Source organism: Andrographis paniculata, unplaced genomic scaffold, assembly GCF_009805555.1.
Source record: "Andrographis paniculata isolate CXL003 unplaced genomic scaffold, ASM980555v1 Contig54END, whole genome shotgun sequence".
Classification (NCBI taxonomy): Eukaryota; Viridiplantae; Streptophyta; class Magnoliopsida; order Lamiales; family Acanthaceae; genus Andrographis; species Andrographis paniculata.
Genome location: NW_026137589.1, coordinates 5,386,472 through 5,407,756, shown reverse-complemented (window position 1 = coordinate 5,407,756; position 21,285 = coordinate 5,386,472). Strand labels below are relative to the sequence as shown.

The 21,285-nt window shown below is 39.5% G+C and overlaps 4 protein-coding genes and 1 long non-coding RNA gene across 7 annotated transcripts; 3 read left to right on the top strand and 2 right to left on the bottom strand.

Moving 5' to 3' along the window:
• The first annotated feature begins 193 nt into the window (after positions 1-193).
• LOC127255410 (protein cornichon homolog 4-like) lies at positions 194-2,037 on the top strand. Its single transcript, XM_051280922.1, has 4 exons — positions 194-448; positions 900-1,081; positions 1,561-1,683; positions 1,801-2,037. Exons 1-4 carry the CDS (start codon positions 296-298, stop codon positions 1,841-1,843), a joined length of 501 nt encoding a protein of 166 aa, XP_051136879.1. The 5' UTR covers positions 194-295; the 3' UTR covers positions 1,844-2,037.
• A 2,183-nt stretch (positions 2,038-4,220) lies between these two features.
• LOC127255420 (protein DETOXIFICATION 56) lies at positions 4,221-6,052 on the top strand. Its single transcript, XM_051280929.1, has 2 exons — positions 4,221-5,287; positions 5,370-6,052. Exons 1-2 carry the CDS (start codon positions 4,373-4,375, stop codon positions 5,955-5,957), a joined length of 1,503 nt encoding a protein of 500 aa, XP_051136886.1. The 5' UTR covers positions 4,221-4,372; the 3' UTR covers positions 5,958-6,052.
• Positions 6,053-7,576: 1,524 nt separating this feature from the next.
• LOC127256010 (ACT domain-containing protein ACR8-like) lies at positions 7,577-10,619 on the bottom strand. Its single transcript, XM_051281839.1, has 7 exons — positions 10,369-10,619; positions 9,679-9,724; positions 9,441-9,555; positions 9,261-9,328; positions 8,538-9,107; positions 8,347-8,451; positions 7,577-8,255 (listed from the first exon to the last, which is right to left on the bottom strand). The coding sequence occupies exons 1-7, from the start codon at positions 10,428-10,430 to the stop codon at positions 7,902-7,904; spliced, it is 1,320 nt and encodes a 439-aa protein (XP_051137796.1). The 5' UTR covers positions 10,431-10,619; the 3' UTR covers positions 7,577-7,901.
• Positions 10,620-14,185: 3,566 nt separating this feature from the next.
• On the top strand, positions 14,186-21,277 carry LOC127255996 (uncharacterized). Of its 3 annotated transcripts, XM_051281823.1 has the most exons (8): positions 14,214-14,557; positions 14,651-14,764; positions 14,865-14,978; positions 15,092-15,205; positions 15,302-15,400; positions 15,482-15,549; positions 15,663-15,862; positions 21,053-21,274. In XM_051281823.1, the coding sequence occupies exons 1-8, from the start codon at positions 14,214-14,216 to the stop codon at positions 21,119-21,121; spliced, it is 1,122 nt and encodes a 373-aa protein (XP_051137780.1). In that variant the 3' UTR covers positions 21,122-21,274. The 3 variants fall into 3 exon arrangements, with proteins under 3 accessions (XP_051137782.1, XP_051137780.1, XP_051137781.1); XM_051281825.1 differs by lacking the exon at positions 15,092-15,205 and having other exon boundaries at positions 14,186-14,557; positions 21,053-21,277; XM_051281824.1 differs by lacking the exon at positions 14,865-14,978 and having other exon boundaries at positions 21,053-21,276.
• LOC127255998 (uncharacterized) lies at positions 14,904-15,436 on the bottom strand. Its single transcript, XR_007839752.1, has 3 exons — positions 15,297-15,436; positions 15,087-15,219; positions 14,904-14,992 (listed from the first exon to the last, which is right to left on the bottom strand). It is a non-coding gene; the product is annotated as an uncharacterized LOC127255998 (long non-coding RNA).
• Positions 21,278-21,285: the final 8 nt, after the last annotated feature.

The window sequence follows — 21,285 nt, the reverse complement described above, 5'->3', positions numbered from 1 at the left end:
ATGGCATCGTTGTGAATAATATAATGGGTGTGAGGAATAGTTGGTAAGAGGGATGGGCCTATTTGGGCCTTAGTTCCAAATTTAAATGGGCCTTTGATTTAAGTATTTGGGCTTTCTTTTCTATTGACGTTGTTATTGGGCTTTTACTTTGATTTGAAGTTGATTGAGTGCCTTCCTATGGTGATTCATTGAAGATGACGGGGAGTTCCTATCTCGTGTGATTCGTGGGTTCCTTGCCCGACCATTCGGGTTTCAGCCGATCAATTAGGATTCTTTTCGTGTTAAATGGAGTGCCATGGCGGACCTGGTGCTAAATATATCTGTACCCGAGTTCTTTGAAAACAGAAGAACGTTGGAAATCCTACAAAGAGGGGGTATGGGGGAAGTGTTGGTGTGGCTGCTTTTTTTCTTACTGTCGATTGCCCTTCTGGTTATGATCGTCATACAGGTAATGCATGTTGCAATGCTGTTCAGTTGTTTTATGTAATATATTGGATGGGAAAGCTCTTTCTTTGCTGGATTTGTGCTTATGGTATTGGAATGATTTTGTTTCGATGAGATTTTGTTGAGCTTTGGCGTATTGTTTTGAGGAAGTTGGTTTACGCCTATTGGAATTGCTCTGGGAAAGATGTACATTAAAAATTGCATTTTTTGCAGAGTACTTCTACTCTTTTGGCACTTTTATGGGTTCCAAATAAGGCGCTTCGAATTTCTGTTGTTCTAATCTTTGATCTGGTGCCTGGATAGAGTTCATATACTTTGTGGTTGAGTAAAGGTTTATCTGGGTTTTTGCAGTATGTGGTGTTTCCATGCCTATAACCAAAGTTCGCTAGTTCGCCGGTTAAACTGAAATCTAATATGGGTTATTAATACTTCTTCCTTTTTCAAATGTTTTGCAGCTTGTCTGTTTGGCAGATTTAGAGCTTGATTATATAAATCCTTATGACTCCACCAAGAAAATAAACAAATTTGTTATGCCAGAGTTCATAACACAAGGAGTTCTGTGTTTCCTGTTTCTTGCCACCGGCCATTGGATTATGTCACTCCTCTGTGTTCCATACCTGTACTACAATGTGAGATTGTAAGATCTTTTTCCCTACTGCTTTTTGGGATCATAAATGAAAATTGGGTGGTTTGACAAGTGTAGGAAGCATGACAATTCTAGCCCTTTATTAACTAGCACGAGGAAGAACATTCCCTAACTTCATTTGGTTGAAAAGAGATTAAAGTGCCTCTACTCTGGGCGACTTGCTTATCCATGCTGTTGATATTCCTACATTCTTGGTTTTTTTGTGAGAAATGTAAATGTTGTTGTGGAAATAGCTATTAGCCTGAGATTATAAGTAGTAAATGTCCATCCATGAGATGGCAGACGGAGGCCATAAAATGTGGGTGTGCATGTCTATGAAGATGGCCAGGATGATAACTTGATTTAGGGGTTTTAAATTAGTATCTCATACCATTTATACATGTTTTCCTTCAGTTCAATCAATTAGTGAGAGAAGTAGCATAGGATATCTTGGTCATTTTCTCTTAAAACAGATCTATTCTTTGAGCCAGGTACCTTAAAGGGCAGCACCTTGTAGATGTAACAGAGATCTTTAACTTGCTCAATTGGGAAAAGAAGCAACGACTTTTCAAGCTTGGTTATATCCTACTTCTTCTCTTCATGTCCTTAGTCTGGTAAGTGAAATATACTATCTGGTCGTAAATCATTACAGTAACAATTATTCTTGAACTCCTTCTAACTTCATTAAAAATTGAATGAATGCACCACCATAACTGCTCTTACATTTGTAGGTTGATTTTCAATGCGCTCGAAGAGGATGAGCACTCCTTTTAATCTATCAATTATACTTGGCTAAAATGCTTCTCCACTCCATTGGATATATATGATGTCTTTCAGGTTTCACTTGTGAGTTACCATTTAAATATTTAAGCTTTTGAAGTAGACTTCTTCCCTGTAGTTGCATTTTTTTCTTGTAATTTACCATTTTGATTAATTTCTGGGTGGAAAGAAGCTCCTACTCTGACTCACCGCTCACTTCCTATTTCTTGATTTGGTTGACATATGCTATGTCATATTTGGCAGGGTTTAGACATTCAGATAGCACTCTATATTCTTTGTTACAAATGAAAATCATATCTATTGTGCAGTTTTATCATCCTTTTTGTTATTATTATTATTATGCTTATATGCCATCTTTCATATTCTGCACTATTCATCCTTTTGTTGATTTCTAGACTTTTGGGTATTAGAATCTAAGCCTAATGAAATGAAAAAGGTTATCATCCCCTAGAAATTCTGCCGATAAAATTCACATGTGATATTATTCTTTCTATATCATAAAATCCCAAGTATGTTGATCATAGTATACTCACTTCTCCATATGTTAATTCCTGAGTAAGATGGATTCAGCATCCATTTATTCAATTATGGCCAATGCCCCTTTTATCTACATGATCAAACCATTATAAAAACTCAAGGTAGTGGTAGTGGAACCTTTTGACATACACATGCATGCTTTGATAAGTTAGACAATTAATTAACAAAGAAACAATTATGCATATGATAAGGATTAGCACCAAAGAATTGGAGGGGTAGACGTCTCTAGGAATATAGTGGGAAAACTTTAATCTTGTGAATCATCAACATGCAAAATGTATCAATAATCAAGAGTTTGTAAATTTTGCAATATTTATGCAACTTGAATCTAAAATAGTGTAAAATTATGGGGTCTTAAAGTTGTTATCAATACAAAGATTTAAATTAGAGTGACTGAAAATCATGTACTTTTTGAATGGGGAACAAAGACAAGTGGAATGCTAAATGACCACAAGAAATAGAAAGCAATGAGTTATTGTGGCTTTAGATTCTTGTTTAAATAGAAACTGTTGTACGTGTCTCTAATTTAACAAAAAACTTCTATTGCTCTACACGATTGCAAAAGGTGCAACAAGAAAATGAATATTGAAATAATTAATGGAAGAGAAATGGTTCTAAATCTAAATCATTATGAACAAGTGTATAAATAAATATACACAGTCTTTCTCAATTAGAACTAAAAAGACAGCCTTCCAATCTAATTAATTCTCCACTAAAGCATTAAAATACATTCAGGCATTATATTTTAGTTATGAAATAAATCAATAAGCACGCGGCATATATGCTTCAAACAAAAAAATAATTATTCCTGAATATTCTGGCCTAACAAACTTAGGAAACTGTACAATTATTCCCCATAAAATAACTAATACCAGGTATCCTCCTAAATTCCTATCTATCAATAACTCAACACAACTTATATAATATGCAATCTCCGTGTTATTTGTTTATCTATTATTTAAAGTCGTAGTTGGAAATCTACCTGGAATGAATCTGATGGGCATGATTATAGTATTGGAGTATTATTTAATTTGCTGGACCACTGAAATATTATTGATTGTATCCTACCACTCTCAGTCAGGATCAGATATGGTTTCCACTTTTTGTAGTAAAATCATTTGTGTAATAACCTCTTCTTGTTATATTCAGGGCAGGGACATGTCCCACTTTCATTTTTGACCTTATCAAGTGTAACAATGTTCTCAGAGGCGGTTTTATATGTTGTATTGGTATTCTCTTTTTCTTGTTTCTACAGTTGACCCCCCTGGTCTGCCCATGGCCATGGTTACTTGTGGCTCAACTCAATTTTTGCGTTTTGCTATAATAGAAATTTCTTCCACGTTTCTGGTTCAGATTGGCTGGGAGATAATATTTCATTTTTCTATACTATTACTTACAAAGCTAAAATAGGCAACTAAATGAATTGTGCCTCCACCCAATCAAGATTGAATAAAGCAGAGCACATTCGAATCATTCAGAGCAGTCCATTTCCCATTAAAGGGTATCTACCCTTTAATAAACTTTATACAATTTTTCGGTAACTCATTTCAGACTAGCACCCTGTTTTTATGAACACTCATGATATTCTATAAATAAAACAAAAACATATATAGAGAGAGAAAAAAAGAGAGCAAGTATGCTATGACACAAAATAAATCATGTTCCAATACAGTATCAAAAACTTGCAGCTACTTTTTTTTTGGGGGGGGGGGGGGGGGGGGGGGGGAGTGGCGGCAAAAGCCCACCTTTCATCACGCGATTTATGCTTTGCCTACGTATGCATTTCTTGCCTCCTATTTTTCCCCCCAAATTACTTGTCCTAATTCAAGAACCTCATGCACCGCTTGCACTACAATACATATTTGACAAATTTCTTGCTTGCACTCTCCTTCCAACAAACCACTAGATACATATTTGACAAAATTCTTGTTTTCCACTCCCATTCTAACAAACCACTAAACTCCTTACACACATAATTCCCATCCCATGCCTATCATCGTCCCCTCCCCGAACTTCATCCAAACAGGACCTTTTTCCTCCGAGCTCAAGGCCCAATGGCGAATAGCCCTCCCCTTGGCCGCCATGAACTTCACCTGGTTTGCCAAAACCACCATCACCACCGCCTTCCTTGGCCGCCTCGGCGAGCTGCCGCTGGCGGGTGCTGCGCTCGGATTCACCTTCGCTAACGTCACCGGCTTCTCCGTGCTCAACGGCCTCTGCGCCGCCATGGAGCCCATTTGCGGGCAGGCATTTGGCGCCAAGAACTTCAAGCTTCTCCACAAGACACTTGTCATGGCCGTTTTCACTCTTCTTGCAGCTTCCATCCCAATCACCTTCCTCTGGCTTTACGTCGACGAAATCCTCGTCTGCTTCGGCCAGGACCGCGACATCGCCATCGTGTCGAAAAAGTACCTAATTTGCCTCATTCCGGACTTGATCGTGACTTCATTCTTGTGCCCTCTGAAAGCCTACTTGAGCACGCAGAACATCACCTTGCCAATTATGTTCGCCTCCGCCGCAGCCGTCGCCCTGCATGTTCCTGTCAACGTGTGGCTCGCGAGGGCCAAAGGGCTGCAGGGAATATCGATGGCGGTGTGGATCACTGATCTAGTGATCGTCGTCGCGCTGGTGATATACGTCACGGCGGTGGAGAGGCGGAAGGGAGGGAAGTGGAAGGAGGGCGGGTGGTGGGAGCAGGGGGGCGATGAGTGGGTGAGGCTGATTAAGCTGTCGGGGCCGTGCTGCCTTAGCACGTGCCTCGAGTGGTGGTGCTACGAGATACTCGTCCTGCTCACGGGCCGCCTCCCCGACCCGGCCCGGAATGTGGGAGTCCTCGCCATCGTGCTCAACTTCGACTACTTGCTCTTCTCGATCATGCTCTCCCTGGCGACCTGCGCATCGGTTCGATTCGATTCCATTCCAGCATATTACATTTTGCGTAATTTCAGAATTTCACGTACTAAAATGTCTAAATTTGAATCAGGTTCGTGTGTCGAACGAGCTTGGCGCGAACCGGGCGGGGGCGGCGCGCAGGGCGGCGTACACTTGTCTGAGCGTCGGGGCGGTGGCAGGGCTGATCGGCGGGGGGTGCATGGCGGGGGCGAGGGGGGTGTGGGGCCCGCTGTATAGTCATGATCGGGGGATTGTAAGAGGGGTGAAGAGGACGATGGCGGTGATGGCGGTGGTGGAAGTGGTGAACTTTCCGCTGGCGGTGTGCGGCGGGATAGTGAGGGGGACGGCGCGGCCGTGGCTGGGGATGTACGCCAACGTGGGGGGGTTTTATTTGGTGGCGCTGCCGTTGGCGGTGGTGTTGGGGGTGAAGATGGGAGTGGGGTTGGGGGGTTTGTTGGTGGGGTTCTTGGTAGGGGTGGTGGCTTGTCTTGTGCTGCTTTTGGTGTTCGTCGGGAGGATCAGTTGGGAGGATGAAGCTAAGAAGGCGAGTGTGGTTTCTTGTGACACTGATAATAATAATAATAATAATAATGATGGCGATGATGATGATATTGGGAAAGATGATCAGAATCAAGAAAACAAGAACGATAGAGGTGGGTGCAAATGTGAGAGTACGTGACATGCCATTATTAATTGTTTGTTTGTTATTCTCGTTTGCCTAATTCATTGGGAAAGGGTAATTGCAATTATTACAAAGACCATTTTGCTTTTCAACTTTTATTCAAATTGGACACAAATTAAGGTTGTCTGCAACCAATTTGGGCCCATTTGATTGGGCAAGACGACGATGCGAGGCCCATGTACAAAGGAGTGGGCGGGCTGGGCTGGGCTGGGCTGGCTACCGAGTGATTGATGAATCACGTGATTAATAATTAATTAATGTCGTGAGGTTTTTATTTTATATATTTGGTACAGTTGGATATATTAGGATTAGGAAGGCGACACGACACACGACGAATGTAATGATAAAAAAAGACTAGAACATTTTACGTGAGAAAAGACAAGCCACAATTGCTTATAGATTCTATGTAATTTGAGCATCTTCCAAAGTATATTCGACATTTTTTAGTTTGTATAGGGCAATTTGGCATAATTTAATAACAGTGTCATCTGCTGTACATAGAAATATAGAATATAAGATAGAACAATTGCCAAAGGTAGGGGAGATTTAGATTCCCAAAAGTTAACTAGACACAATCGGCATAAATTCCAAAATTAGCTCAGTTGGATGGAATTTGTTTTTGTACTTGTAATTTAGTGTTTTAAATATAATTATTTTTCTCAGATGATGATGTGGCTGCAAGCTAAAGAACAATGGTTCACTTTTGGGGCTTACGCTATCTAATTTGATGGTTTAGCAATAATTGAATTGTTTTTAAATATATGGATAGGTAGATAATATTGTTCAGAAAATATGAATAAAATTTTCGTTGTCTGATAGCATTCATTAAATGTTACAACACTTTGTATTTCTTGATAATACACATAAGCATTTAATCTTTCTAAACGTGATATAATGACAGATTTGAGCTTTCCGTGTACAACAATAATTCAAACTCCATTATCGGTATCCAATTTATTATTGCTCTTGAGCGATAATACAATTATAAACTCTAATTAATTATTCTATGATAATGGATTGATAATACAATTATGAACTACATGCCTAATAATTATAAACTTCATGGTGAATAGAATAACTTTGAAAAGCAGTGTGGTTTTAACTGAAGTAGTTGATGCCAATAGAACAGGACAAGATGGATCTGAACAACACAGAGGAGTCTAAGGAAAAACCAACGTCGGGAATAAAACACAGGCAAGAATATAAAAGCTAGTTGGAGGAAAGTGAAAGATCCAACGACTTAGCCGATTATATACTAAATTTTATTGTTCTTATAATAAAATAATGATAGTGCGGACACATCACAAGACAAAAATATTTAAAAACTACACAACCGATGCCCAGCTGTAATATGTAATAAAACTTCTTAACAGCCTGTTGGACTTGGACATTGAATTACATTCTTATTACATAGCATACATATATATATATATATACATGCATCGAGATCCAATATCACTTTTTCAGGCAAAGTCAAATGAATTCCAAGGCAGGGAATCTTAACACCCAACATGCCATGCCATTCTTGTCCGTAATCGATGCGTTGAAAATGAACACAAAAATCAAGTCAAATGGGATTTGAATTTCGAAACAATCATATATACAGATGGAAGATATGCCATGCCCACATATAGCTAAAATTAACAATGAAGAAATTAATACCTAATCTTAATTTTCTGCAAACCTAACTCACCAACCAAAGAAAGACCCCTTTCTGCTCTAGATCCATCCAGATTTTCATACTAATAAACCACGTTGACAAATGCTATGCACACAAGAAAAAGGGGGGGCCCTGCACCCTGGCCCCCCCTTTGACATCTACCCTAGTCAGTGTGTATCTACCCTCTTCATTAAGACAACCAAACCCTATCTATATTCTCACCCACTTTCACCGAATCCTTGTCTGTACAAACGACCTCCCCCAACCCAACCCAAGCCAGATCAAGAATAGGATCTGATCAGTCCCAGATTGAATAGGTTTCTCCAGAACATGCTACCCAGTGACGACAACCCCGTCACCATCGCGTGGTCTTCCTTTTTCAGCTTTTCATTGCATACCAACGGCAATTCCTTCACTTTCAAATTGCTCAATCCGATCTTTTGCCTGACTGATTCGATTGTCTTTTGATCAGGTGGATTGCCGTTGCTATCGGTTACATAGAATTTATTCAGGGCAGTGCCCATTGTTGTCGATATCTCTGCCATTGTGACATTGAGGCCGTTTTCACGGAACGTTCGCATTACCTCTGCAAGAAGCCCTTTACGGTCCGCTGCACATAGCTCAAGCTTCACTCCCTGAATGAAATATAATACAATGTCTCAAAATGCCGGCGGCATGAAATAGAAATTTTGACCAACATACAAGGAAAAAGGCTTCAGAAAGTACCTGGGACGCTCTCCTTTCAATTGCAGCCTGTAAACATAGAATCACACGCTGTTTTTCAGCTTCTGAACTGATAGGCGTTCCATCCATGTGTCTTAGGAAGAATTCCTGATAAGAATTGGTACCCTAGATAAGCAAGTATTTTTCATAACTTACAAAATTAATCAACCAGATAATTAATAAAGAATATGTACCAAGGTTGCCCTGTCTTCAGCCGTATCAACCGTGGCGTGGAAAACGACGTACCCCATGTCCGTTAATGTGCAAACAACATCAAACAAAAGCTTGTTTCTATCCTTGCAGTGGATATTCACCACTGAGTAATCCTTCTCCAAGTAATTCTGAACCGTAACAGCAGGCATATCTTCATCACAAATCTTGAAGATGGGGCTCCTCTCGTAATCTCTATCCACAAACATCATCTGGTGCAGCCTCCTTTCCGTGTGAGTGACGCCCAAGGAAACAGAGGTCCTTGCACTTCGGATATCATTGGCTCCCTTCAGCACATTCCTTAGCATCCCTACAATGGCGTCTAACTTCACTGAATCTTGAATTGGAGTCCCTGAATCTTCATCCTTGACATACATCAAGGATGCTATCCGACCGTTGTGAGTCCACACCTTAGCATCAACAACGTTGCAGTGTAAGTCCGATAGAACTGCAAAAACCTCGGACAAAAGGCCGACTCGATCAGTTCCGGTCAGTTCCAAAGCTGTTAACCCTTCAATACTTTTGGATCTTCCATAGTGAACAGTTTCGAGTGACTGCAATCAAAACAAGTGAGATTGGCTTAATTTTTCTACATAATCGAAGAGGATACGTCATAGCATTAATCACAGCATTGTAGCAAAAACCCTCTTCGGCTTATTCATTTATTGTTTTTTTTCCGAGATAATGCTGAATGGAGCAATAAATACCTGCTCTATGTAGCCCAAAACACTCTCGTCGGTTAACTTGTTTCCGTTCAAATCAGTCACATGAAAAACTGAAGATAGAAGAAAACGAAACGGTGAGAGTTAATGCAAGTTTATTTTAATTTAGTAGAAATTAAATGGATACCAAACGTCTATGTTAAGCGGCTATGATACGGCACTCACCGTCCATGAACCACCGACCATCGGAACAGATGTAGGCCTTCTTGATTGAAAGATTCAAATCCATCAAAACTTGAACAGCTTCCAGAAGAATCCCGTGTTTTCTGGCGCTGTCGATCTGAAACATAGGAGTAAAAAGGAACAGCGTAAATAAAATTGACCCAAATACTTAGGTTAAGATGTTCCGATCTTGTTCTTTACGATCCGATAAGCGAAACAATAAATTATGGAGATCAATTACCATGACTCGAGTGGCGTTAGAACAACCGGCATTATCGATCGCTACCCTGCACGTGACAGACCAAGAAACCATCAGAGAGGGGGAATTATTTGTTTAAATTTGAAAAGACTCGATATCAAGATTCTAGAGGAAGTGGAAAAGTCGGACTGGAAAACGGAAATCGACAGTCTGGGTACCTTCGAAGCAAAGAAACTTGCGATTTGAACTAATTATTTAAATCCCATCAAGTTGGAAAAGTAGTCAAGAAAACTCACTATGTTAATAATGAAAAACCCGAGAAGAATGGAGAAGCTACGAATTGTAATAAAAATGGAATAAAAAAAAAAAAAACGGTGAAGAACTCTGATCAGATACAGAAACCGTACACATCAGAGAGAACGTAGTGATGAAAGAGATTTCGTATAAATCAAGCCAGCAGATATTCAAATCAGAGTAATAAAATCTCGAGGATTTTCTTGAAACGAAAAATTTTGTTGCTCCAAGAGGCAAACACCAAAAGATATCCGGTCTCCTCCTTCAAAATACAGCGTACTGGAATTTTCACTTCTGAAAAATAAAAACGTAAAAACAAGAGCGAAAAGGAGGGGGAGGGGGGAAAACTGCTCCGAACAGAACCGTAATAACTAAAAAATAAAAAACACGCAAAAGCTTCAGAGAATGAGAAAATCGGCCATGGAAGGGGCGGCAAACCTCGGCGTAGACATTCGAACAAGTAGCTTCTCGTATTCATCCAAATAACCAGGCCACTCCATATTTCCGCGTGAAATTGAAAACAGCAAACGAAAGGAATTCCTCAACAACTTCTCTTCTCTTAACTCGTCGCCTCCTGCACTCTCACTCTCTCTCTCTCTCTCTAGAACCTCTCAGCGCCTCCACACTCGGAGCCTTTGACACAGCACGGCCTGCTTTTTACATTAGTCTTTCCCTCTTCTCACGGAGAAGGAAGGTATATATATACACACGCATATATGTGTATATATTATTTTTGTAAGTATAATTAATTATTCAATTAATTGCCTTTTCGACTTTCGTTTATTATTATTATTTTTGTATATAAATATTAATTGCCAAAATGTCGACTCAGTTCGTCCGCCCCGACCGTACGATCTGCCCTAGTAAGTGACCGGATTTTGGCTCCCATTCAGTATCTATGATTACCATATATATTCACTTTCCTTAATTACGTTAATTAACCGTTACTGACACGTGTGTTGATTTCCAGCGTGGACGCCACGTGTACCTAATGAATTATGCTTTGCGTGCATTCAACTCAATATTATGTGGGTGGAAATCATTTTTAAGAGTTTTCTTTTTTTTTTTGAGGGGAGGCAAGAGCTCGTAAATCACAAGATTTATATTAAATAAATTGTTACTGGGAAATTATTGTATGGAATATATTTTATCACCGTAAATTTATTGAGCATAGAATCATTACATCACAAATATGATGTATAAATCAAAATAATTAGTTGGGGTGGAGCTTTAGTAATTAGGACAGAAGGAGTGGATTCAGTCCACGTGGCATTGTGGGCCTGAAAATTAGCCCAGTAATGTATCTTGTCTTGGGGATTAAGTCAGGCTTGCCGACCAGTATGATGCGCGTGTCACGTGCGCACGTGACTGCACGGGTTCCATCCATGATCCGTGGATAGTTTCTCGCCCGATTCTATTCCAATTTTCACATTCTTCAATATGTTTAGTTCATGATTTTTCAAATCTTATTTTAATAAATAATTTAAAAATAATAGTATGAATAAAATGTTTTATATAATTAATTTATTTATTTTAGAAGAAAATTAATTGGCGTGTAAAAAATATATCAAAATAGATAATAAGATCATGGTTTAAGTTAAACTATAGAAACTCAAATAATGGTTGTCTTGGCTGATATATTCAGTTGTATAAATTATATATGCCAGGCTCCAAAACTAAATATGGACACTGCAATATATTAGTTCATCCAAATTAAGATACATTGTCCATATCAATATATATATTCTTAAATATTGAATGGAGGAGCACACAATCAAGGAAAGTGAATTAAATTCTGTTGATTTTCCTTTTTAACGTTGATTAGCCTCGATTAGCAAAATAGCTCTGATAAAACTATAAGCAAATAAAAAATCCAATATATATTTACACCTGCGACTGCAAGTATAGTGTTACGGGACTATATTGGTTAAATAATAATTGTTTGCTCAAACATGTGGCAAATTTACTAGATAAATAAATAATTATAGATTTGATCATTTGCGTTGAGAATTAACTTTATTGGAGGACATTTTAGAGTTTGTTTTTGTTTGAGTTTACATTTTATTTTATTTTTTATAATTTAAATTTTGATTTATATAGTATTTTATTTTAATATTGTATATTTATTAAGAATTGTATGATTATAAGTAATTACGTATAATTCATATTTGAAATCAAGACCAAAGAAACTCAAATATTTTCACCAAAATATATTTTTTCAGGTATTAAAATATGTTATTTAATTTTTCTTTAAAAGTTTAAAATTAGTTATAGTTAAAACTGTTACTTAATTATCTTTTTAAATACTGTATTGATTTTATAAAGTAGGCATTATATTGCTCCGTTTCAAAAAACCTATGAAAGATTTACAGCCTATATATGATTCATTAGTGATTTTGAATTAAATTAAAAGTGATCATACATACTGCACTAATCCTAATTAATTTTGGTGTACCTAAAGTGATACATTTATTGTACACAATAAATAGATAGCAGATCTCAACTTGCAATAATTTTGGTGTACCCTGTTTATTCATAGCTTTTATTTGGCTATTTATCATATCCACTTGAAATTTGAATTTGTCAATGTGACATTTTTTGAATGACTGACTGATAACGAGGATTAGTCAGCCTACAAGTTATAAAGAATGGTCTAAATACCCATATGTTGAATTTTAATACAGCATAACTACTATTGTCTAATTCGACTTCCATCGTATGAAAACCTAGATTATTTTTACTTCTCTCAGACTTTTTATTTTTTTTTAAAAAAAAAGCAAATACAATTTAATAGTCCCATGAAAGAAACTAAAAAATGAAAAAGTAGAAGACAACATACTAACTGCCGATCCACGCGAGGGGGGGGCAATCTGCTGCAGTCAATACCAAATCATGGGCGACAGCGTGACCTAAAGTCGTTATACCACACCTTACAAGAAAAACACGATTAATTGGTATTGCAAAAAGCGTGTTGTTAATTTATTACCCAAAAAATAAATACTAGGGTGTGCTTTTTTAGTCTTTTTTTTTTGGCATTATATATTTTTTATAAAAAAAATAAATTCAATATTATTTGAATATAAAAATTAAATTAAATCTTTGCAATTAAACACAAAGAAGCAAAGATTTTGAAAAGCAAGTGGCTGCGCTGAAGAACAAGATGCGATGATCCTCCCGCCAAATCGGACGGCTGGGGAGCAGGACAGCACACCACATGGTGGTGGGCTCACAATCCGGCAGCTCTTCAAATTAATTAACGAGGAGTCCAAAAGAAATTAAAAAATACCAAGGGAAGATGAGATAACACGTGGCTGAAACGATGGCTGTCTCTTTCAGGCCACCTTTGCTGCATCTGTCTTAATAATAATAGCACCACAGCGCGCCGGTCCTTGTTTCCTGCTGGCGCCAAATTCAAATATTGGTGGGAAAAATGCAACAATACCATCACTGTAATAAAATATTTAATTGTAACAAATAAATTAATACATTCTGGGCTCGGCTTAGAAATAGAAATAGAATTAGAAGGAAGTTACATGAATATAGGCCTTCTTCGATAATTGGAAAAGCCAAATTGCATGCAACATCCTTATCCAGTTTATAAATTTGGTTACTTGGAAAATGAATTTTGTAATATTACCAATCTGTTGTTTTCTCGAAAATGGCGATTCTTCAGCCTTTCATCACTTTAGCTGCATACGGCAAGATAAATCATTCATTGATATGTACAGCTGAACCACGTTTATTTATTTCACTGTTTTGAACCAAATTAAAAGAATTGACTAAATATATGCAACATTGTCACAGTTGCAATATTTAGTATATCACATGTTTAAAGTTTTACAATAGAGCATCTCTCTTATACATGTGATGTGGACATAAAATAATATATTGAAGATATTAATCCAATAATACAAAGTACAGAATTTAATGACAAGTTTGTGATTGAGATTGGAATTTAAAAAAAACCCCAAAATAATTTATTTTCCACCATAATGTAGAGGCAGAAGTTGGGCTCACCCAGTAGTTTTAGCAAGTTATATGGGCCGGGCCTATAAAATAATTTCCAAATCATCATAGTGTAATATAGTCAATAGTGAATTTAAAGACCTGGCCCAAAACTACAAATGCAGTGACCAAAATATACACTAATATATATATACCCACATGCATGAAAAAATACTAATATATATACTAATAGTAATACCAATATTTAATGGTATTTCAATTTCACACCCAACCAAATTAAAATCCCACAAATCACATTCACACGCACACACATATATATGTATTTAATCATCCCTGTATTCACACGATTAAACCTCTTTTTTAATCAATTTACAATATTTCTATTCCAATTTTGGCTTACCTTCGCCGTCGGCCAAGTCAACTTTCCCGTTCCCTTAGATTCAGCGGTCGATCGATCAATTCAATCAGCTATGGCGGCCGTCGCATCTTCGTCTTCCTGTACCGTCGCCCTTCTGCTCAGCACCGCCAAATTGGCTGCGAAACCAACCCTCCAGAATCAGGATCAACTCCAATGCTCCCTACCTCGTCCCCGTCGCCACAGGAATGATCTTCATGGATTCGCTTCACGTTCAGGAACAATCATCCAGAAAACCTCACGACTGTATGCATCCACCCACCACAACATCTACGTACGCTCGTTATAACATGTGTGTTTAAAGCCAGTTTTTTATTTCTGTTTGATTTGGCGCCGCAGGAATGCCATGCCTGAAACGGCTGGGGATCTCCTGTCTTCCCTGACATCCCATCTCCCCGGACTTCCAGGCTTCCACCTGCCCGGAGGAGACAGTTCCGGCCAATTAACCAATCAGTATGCCCGGCCCGCTGATAGTTCAAAATCAATAATCAGATTGGGGTGGATCATGAATGTGTGAATAATTAAACCAGTTTTGATTTGGTGCATTTCGCAGGAATTCGACGCCTGAAGTCGCGGAAGATCTCGTCTCTTCTGTGACATCCCTTCTCCCCGGAATTCCAGGCTTCCACCTGCCCGGAGCAGACAGTTCAGGCGAATTAGTCAATCAGTATGCCCGGCCCGCTGATAGTTCAAAATCAATTATCAGATTGGGGTGGATCATGAATGTGTGAATCATTAAACCAGTTTTTGATTTTCTGTTTGATTTGGTGCATACCGCAGGAATTCGACGCCTGAAGTCGCTGAAGATCTCGTCTCTTCTGTGACATCCCTTCTCCCCGGCATTCCAGGCTTCCACCTGCCCGGAGCAGACAGTTCCGGCGAATTAGTCAATCAGTATGCCCGGCCCCCTGATCGTTCAAAATCAATAATCAGATGTGTGAATAATTAAACCACTTTTTGATTATCTGTTTGATTTGGTGCATACCGCAGGAATCCGACGCCTGAAATCGCTGGAGATCTCCTGTCTTCTCTGACATCCCATCTCCCCGGAATTCCAGGCTTCCACCTGCCCGGAGGAGAGGGTTCCTGGTAATTAATTAATTAATCAGTATAAGTTCAAAATCAAATTAGATTGGGGGGTGGGCTGACGAATTAGGGTTTATGGAACAGGTTAGCTGGAATCGTTGGATTGTGCGTTACAGTGCCTTTACTTATCCAAAGGGTATTGTCGTTTACAAGTAAGGCTCCTCCATAGTTTTTATTGAAGCTTGATTAGATTGTTAGGTATTATTGATTATTCATTAATATGAGATCAGTCAAATTTGAGAATTTTTAATTTAATGTTATGTAGAGGAGGTTGACCTGGCTGCTCAGACGGTGGAAAAGATAGCAGACGCGGTGGAGCACGTGGCGGAGGAGGTGGACAAGGTGGCGGAAGGCATCGGGGCGGCGCTGCCCGACGGCGGCTTGAAAAGTATGGTCCATTTTGTGGAAGTTTTGGCTGAGGAAACAGCCAAGGATGCCCAAAATGTTGAGGATTTAATGGATAAGGTAAATCATTTCACAATCACTCCACGAAATCGAAATAATTATTTTAATTTCGATCATTTTCTTTTTTTGTATATATATGTTTGTATGTGTAATTAAAAGTGACAGTTAGTGTTAACTAATTGTTATGAGAAAACGAGAAAGAAAGCAAATAAAGAACACAGAGGTTTTACGTGGTTCGGTGACGGTGTGTCAACCTACGTCCACGGGCAGGAACCGGAGAGATTTTATTATACTGATTCAGAGATTTACAATGTGTCATCCGACTAAGAACCATAGTTGTCTATTTATAAGCACCCCAAAACACCCTAAACCGTAAGCCTATTTGTTATCGATTAGGATAAGCCCAAAAGGAACCCTGCCAATTGAAACAGCCATTTCGCTTTGGTTTAGGGTCGGGTAGACCGCTAAATCCAAGTCACGTTTCAACAATCTCCACCTTGACTTGGAGTTTCTCCAACCGCCAAAGGTTCGTCAGTATCTCTCAATCGTCTCCTTCCTGCCAGATGCCCCGAGAGGGCTTTACCTCCTACGAATATTCACCAAGTTCAAGCAGTGCTCAAACTTCTCCGTCGGTAGCGCCTTTGTCAACATATCAGCTGGATTGTGCTCTGTAGCTATTTTCTGAATAGAAAACTTGTCTTCCTCCAGAACATCACGGATAAAATTCAACCTTACATCAATGTGTTTGGTTCTCTCATGATACACTGGATTTTTAGCCAAACTCAAAGCACTTTGACTATCACAGAATAACACCGGTTTCTCCACCTTCAGGCCCAAACTCTGCACCAGACCATGTAACCAGATACCCTCCTTAATACCTTCAGTCATTGACATGTATTCCGCCTCAGTCGTCGACAATGCAACCGTAGGTTGTAAAGTAGACTTCCAACTGACTGCACATCCAAACAAAGTGAAGATAAAACAAGTTAGTGATCTTTGTTTCACCAAGTCACCCCCGTAATCAGAGTCTGCATAGCCAACAAGACCATCACCATGGCCTTTATCATCATATACCAGACAAATATCAGACGCTCCTTTCAAATATCGCAAGATCCACTTTACAGCTCCCCAGTGAGCTTTACCCGGATTAGCCATAAACCTGCTCACCACACTAACCGCATAAGCGAGATCCGGTCTCGTACATACCATCGCATACATAAGACTTCCAACTGCACTTGAATATGGAACCGTCTTCATGTAACTAACCTCTTCATCTGTAGCCGGTATAGTGCTTCGATCAAGTTTAAAGTGTGCCGCCAAAGGGGTACTTACCGGTTTGGACTGCTCAACAGAGAATGCTTGCAAAACTTTCTCAATATACTTTTCTTGAGAAACCCATAACCGTCTTGCTTCTCTATCACGCCAGATCTCCATACCAAGTATTTTCTTTGCCGCACCCAAATCCTTCATCTCAAACTCACCCTTTAGTAGAGCCTTCAAGTCATTAATTACAGCCATATTTTTAGCTGCAATTAACATATCATCCACATACAACAGCAGATACACAAAGGAATCAGTAGAAACTTTCTTCGAGTAAACGCAGTTATCAAACTGATTACGAGTATAACCATTAGACACCATGAATGAGTCAAATCTCTTGTACCATTGCCTCGGAGATTGCTTCAAGCCATACAGAGATTTCTTTAACAAGCATACCTGGTCCCCTTTAGAACTGTAGAACCCCTCCGGTTGAGACATGTAAATTTGTTCTTCTAGATTACCATGAAGGAATGCTGTTTTTACATCAAGCTGCTCCAGCTCCAGATCAAAAGCACCCACCATTGCCAAAAGAACCCGAATGGTTTTGTGTTTCACCACAGGAGAAAAGACTTCATGGTAATCGATTCCTTCCTTCTGTGAAAACCCTTTTGCCACCAGTCTCGCCTTGAACCTAGCAGGTTCAACACCAGGAATTCCCTCCTTTCTTTTAAAGACCCACTTGCATCCCACTGGCTTCACCCCTTTTGGTAGTGCAACAAGATCCCAAGTCTTGTTCTTTTCAAGAGACTGCATCTCTTCATTCATTGCCATAATCCAGGTTTCTGCATCTTTACTCGCCACAGCTTCTTTATATGTCTTTGGCTCATCAGAGCCAAGATCATCACCAACCGCTAGTGCATAAGCAACAGAATCCATGTCACACGTATTGACACATCCTGCAAACCTAGCTGGTTTCTGAATATTTCTCTTTCCCTTTCTTGCTGCTATGGAATCTTCAACCCCCGTACCAGCGTCATCAGCTTCCCCCTCAACCGGTTTCCCTTGAGGTTTTGACTGATCTGGTTGATCGGATTGATCAATATTATTATCCTGCTGCTTTTCCTCTAACACAACTCTGTCAGGAGTCTCAAACTCCACCCTCTGGTTAGCACCACAATCTTTTGTACCTGCAATACTTTCACAACCTCTACTCTGATCAAGCATAGCAGATTCATCAAAGGTTACATCTCTGCTAATAAGAAATTTACCAGGATTTTTACCTTCTGTACACCACAGTCGATAACCTTTTACTCCTGTTGCATACCCTAGAAATATGCATTTTACCGCCCTCGGCTCCAGCTTACCATCATTCACATGAGCGTATGCAGGGCATCCAAATATTCTTAGATTAGAGTAATCAGAGGGTTTACCGGACCATACCTCTTGAGGAGTCTTTAAGTCAATTGCAGTTGATGGAGATCTATTAACCAGATAGCTAGCAGTGTTTACTGCTTCAGCCCAGAATTGCTTAGACAAGCCAGCAAATATGCGCATACACCTAGCACGCGCCATGAGGGTTTGATTCATTCGCTCTGCAACTCCATTTTGCTGTGGTGTGTGTCGTACAGTGCGGTGCCTCACTATACCTTCTTTCTTGCAGAAATCATCAAATGGAGCGTTGCAGAACTCCAACCCATTATCAGTTCTTAGAGTCTTGACCTGTTTACCCGTCCGTTTTTCAACCATGGTCTTCCACTCCTTGAACTTCCCAAACACCTCATCTTTAGTCTTTAGAAAGTACAACCAGACTTTTCTCGAATAATCATCTATGAAAGTGACAAAGTAAGAACATCCGCCCTGCGATTTCACCGGAGAGGGACCCCATAGATCTGAATGAACATACTCCAGAATTTCTTTTGAAGTGTGATGACCGGTACTAAACCTCACCCTGCGTTGCTTCCCTTTTACACAAGCCTCACAGAATTGAATTTTACCTATCACATCCCCACCAAATAAACCCTGCTTGCTCAAGACAGACAACCCTAGCTCACTCATGTGACCTAATCGCCGGTGCCACAAATTTGTCCTGTCATCATGTTTATCCAAGGACTGAGATACCGCCGCCGTTCCCATCACTGAACTGCCCTGTAGAAAATAAATTCCATGCTGCAGTTTTCCCTTCATCATTACCAGCGCACCTTTCAGGACTTTCACCCACTCACCTTCACCATGATATTTTAAACCATTCTTGGCTAAGGTCCCAAGAGAAATCAAATTCTTTCTGAGTTCAGGAACATACCAACAGTCAAATTTCCTGACAGTACCGTCATGCAATTTTATCTGCACTACCCCGTTCCCTTTTATGGCTAGAACCCCATCATCACCTAACTTCACCGTTCCATTCCACTCCTTAAAAGAAGTGAGTAGATCACGAGAGAACGTCATATGGTGAGAAGCACCGGTGTCCATAATCCAGGAATCAGCAGTACTAGCACTACACGCTGTCAGAACTTCACCAAAGTCCCCATCATCAGAACTGTCTTGTACCACAGCAGCACTGCTGCCACTGTTACTAGAATCAACTTTTGTATTTCCCTTCTTTTGTGGACAATCCCTTTTAACGTGCCCTTTCTCCTTGCAAAGATAACACTTAACTTTGCTAGAGGATTTTGATTTTGAACGCGACCTCCCATTCCCGTTACCCCTCTCCTGTGGTCTTCCCCTACCTGCAAACAGACCTGAACCAGAACCCTCTTCCAGAGAAACCTTTCTTTTCAATTCTTTGGACATAAGGGCATCTTTCACATCATTAACAGAAATTGTAGTTCTACCATATAGCATAGTATCTACAAAATTCTCATATGAACCAGGTAGTGAACACAATAAAATTAGGGCTTGGTCTTCATCATCTACTTTAACCTCAACTCCTTGAAGATCAAGAATGATACGGTTAAAGGTATCAAGATGATCCTTTACCTGAGTACTTTCGGACATCCGGAGGGTGTAAAGACGTTGCTTCTGATATAGCCTGTTCGTGAGAGAGTTGTTTTGGTACTTCTCACACAGTTTATTCCATAACCCAAAAGCCGTTGTCTGATCTACAACCTCCCGTAACACCTCATCAGTAACTGACAGCAAGATCGCGGAATGAGCCCTTGCCAAAATCTCCTTATTTACCTCCTCCTTCGTGTCTTTAGGAAACTTGTCTTCTCCCTCCAACGCAGCCGCACATCCTTGTTGAACCAGAAGTGCCCTCATCTTGACCTTCCAGAGCGTGAAGTCATTCGACCCATTAAACTTCTCCAGATCAAATTTATACGAGGACATCTTCAATCAATGAGATATGGCTCTGATACCACTTGTTATGAGAAAACGAGAAAGAAAGCAAATAAAGAACACAGAGGTTTTACGTGGTTCGGTGACGGTGTGTCAACCTACGTCCACGGGCAGGAACCGGAGAGATTTTATTATACTGATTCAGAGATTTACAATGTGTCATCCGACTAAGAACCATAGTTGTCTATTTATAAGCACCCCAAAACACCCTAAACCGTAAGCCTATTTGTTATCGATTAGGATAAGCCCAAAAGGAACCCTGCCAATTGAAACAGCCATTTCGCTTTGGTTTAGGGTCGGGTAGACCGCTAAATCCAAGTCACGTTTCAACACTAATCAATTGATTAATCGTAGTAGTTGGAGTTTTCGTCTCACTCTGCATGCTTTTAATACTTTGATTTTTGACTTGGATTTTCTGGAGTTGAGCTCCCTGGAGTCTCATGAACAGTGAAATCCCCAATCAAAGTCAAAGCTGAAGATTATGTAATATTTCAGTCACGTGCGACTGCGATTTGAACATTATTCTTGCATACAGTTAATACCATCGTTTTAATATTATTCAACTATTAGTTCAAATAATTTTTATTTAAGAATAATACCAAACTTTTAATTACCACCGTCTTCGTCTTAATAAATTTTAACTGATGTTTGCAGGTTGAGGAATTGGATGAGAAAGTGGATGAGTTTCTGGGGAAGAAAACCAAGGACACTGAGAAAGCGTGAATCTTATCCAAAAAACGTGTTGCTATATTCATCGTTTGTATGTAGGAACATAATATCATTGCTCCACTTACATCTGTTTGTAAAACTTCCACAATTGTATTAATTTGTTGTAATTAGGCAATAAAAGAATGGGACGCAGTACATAGTTTGTATGAATGATGATG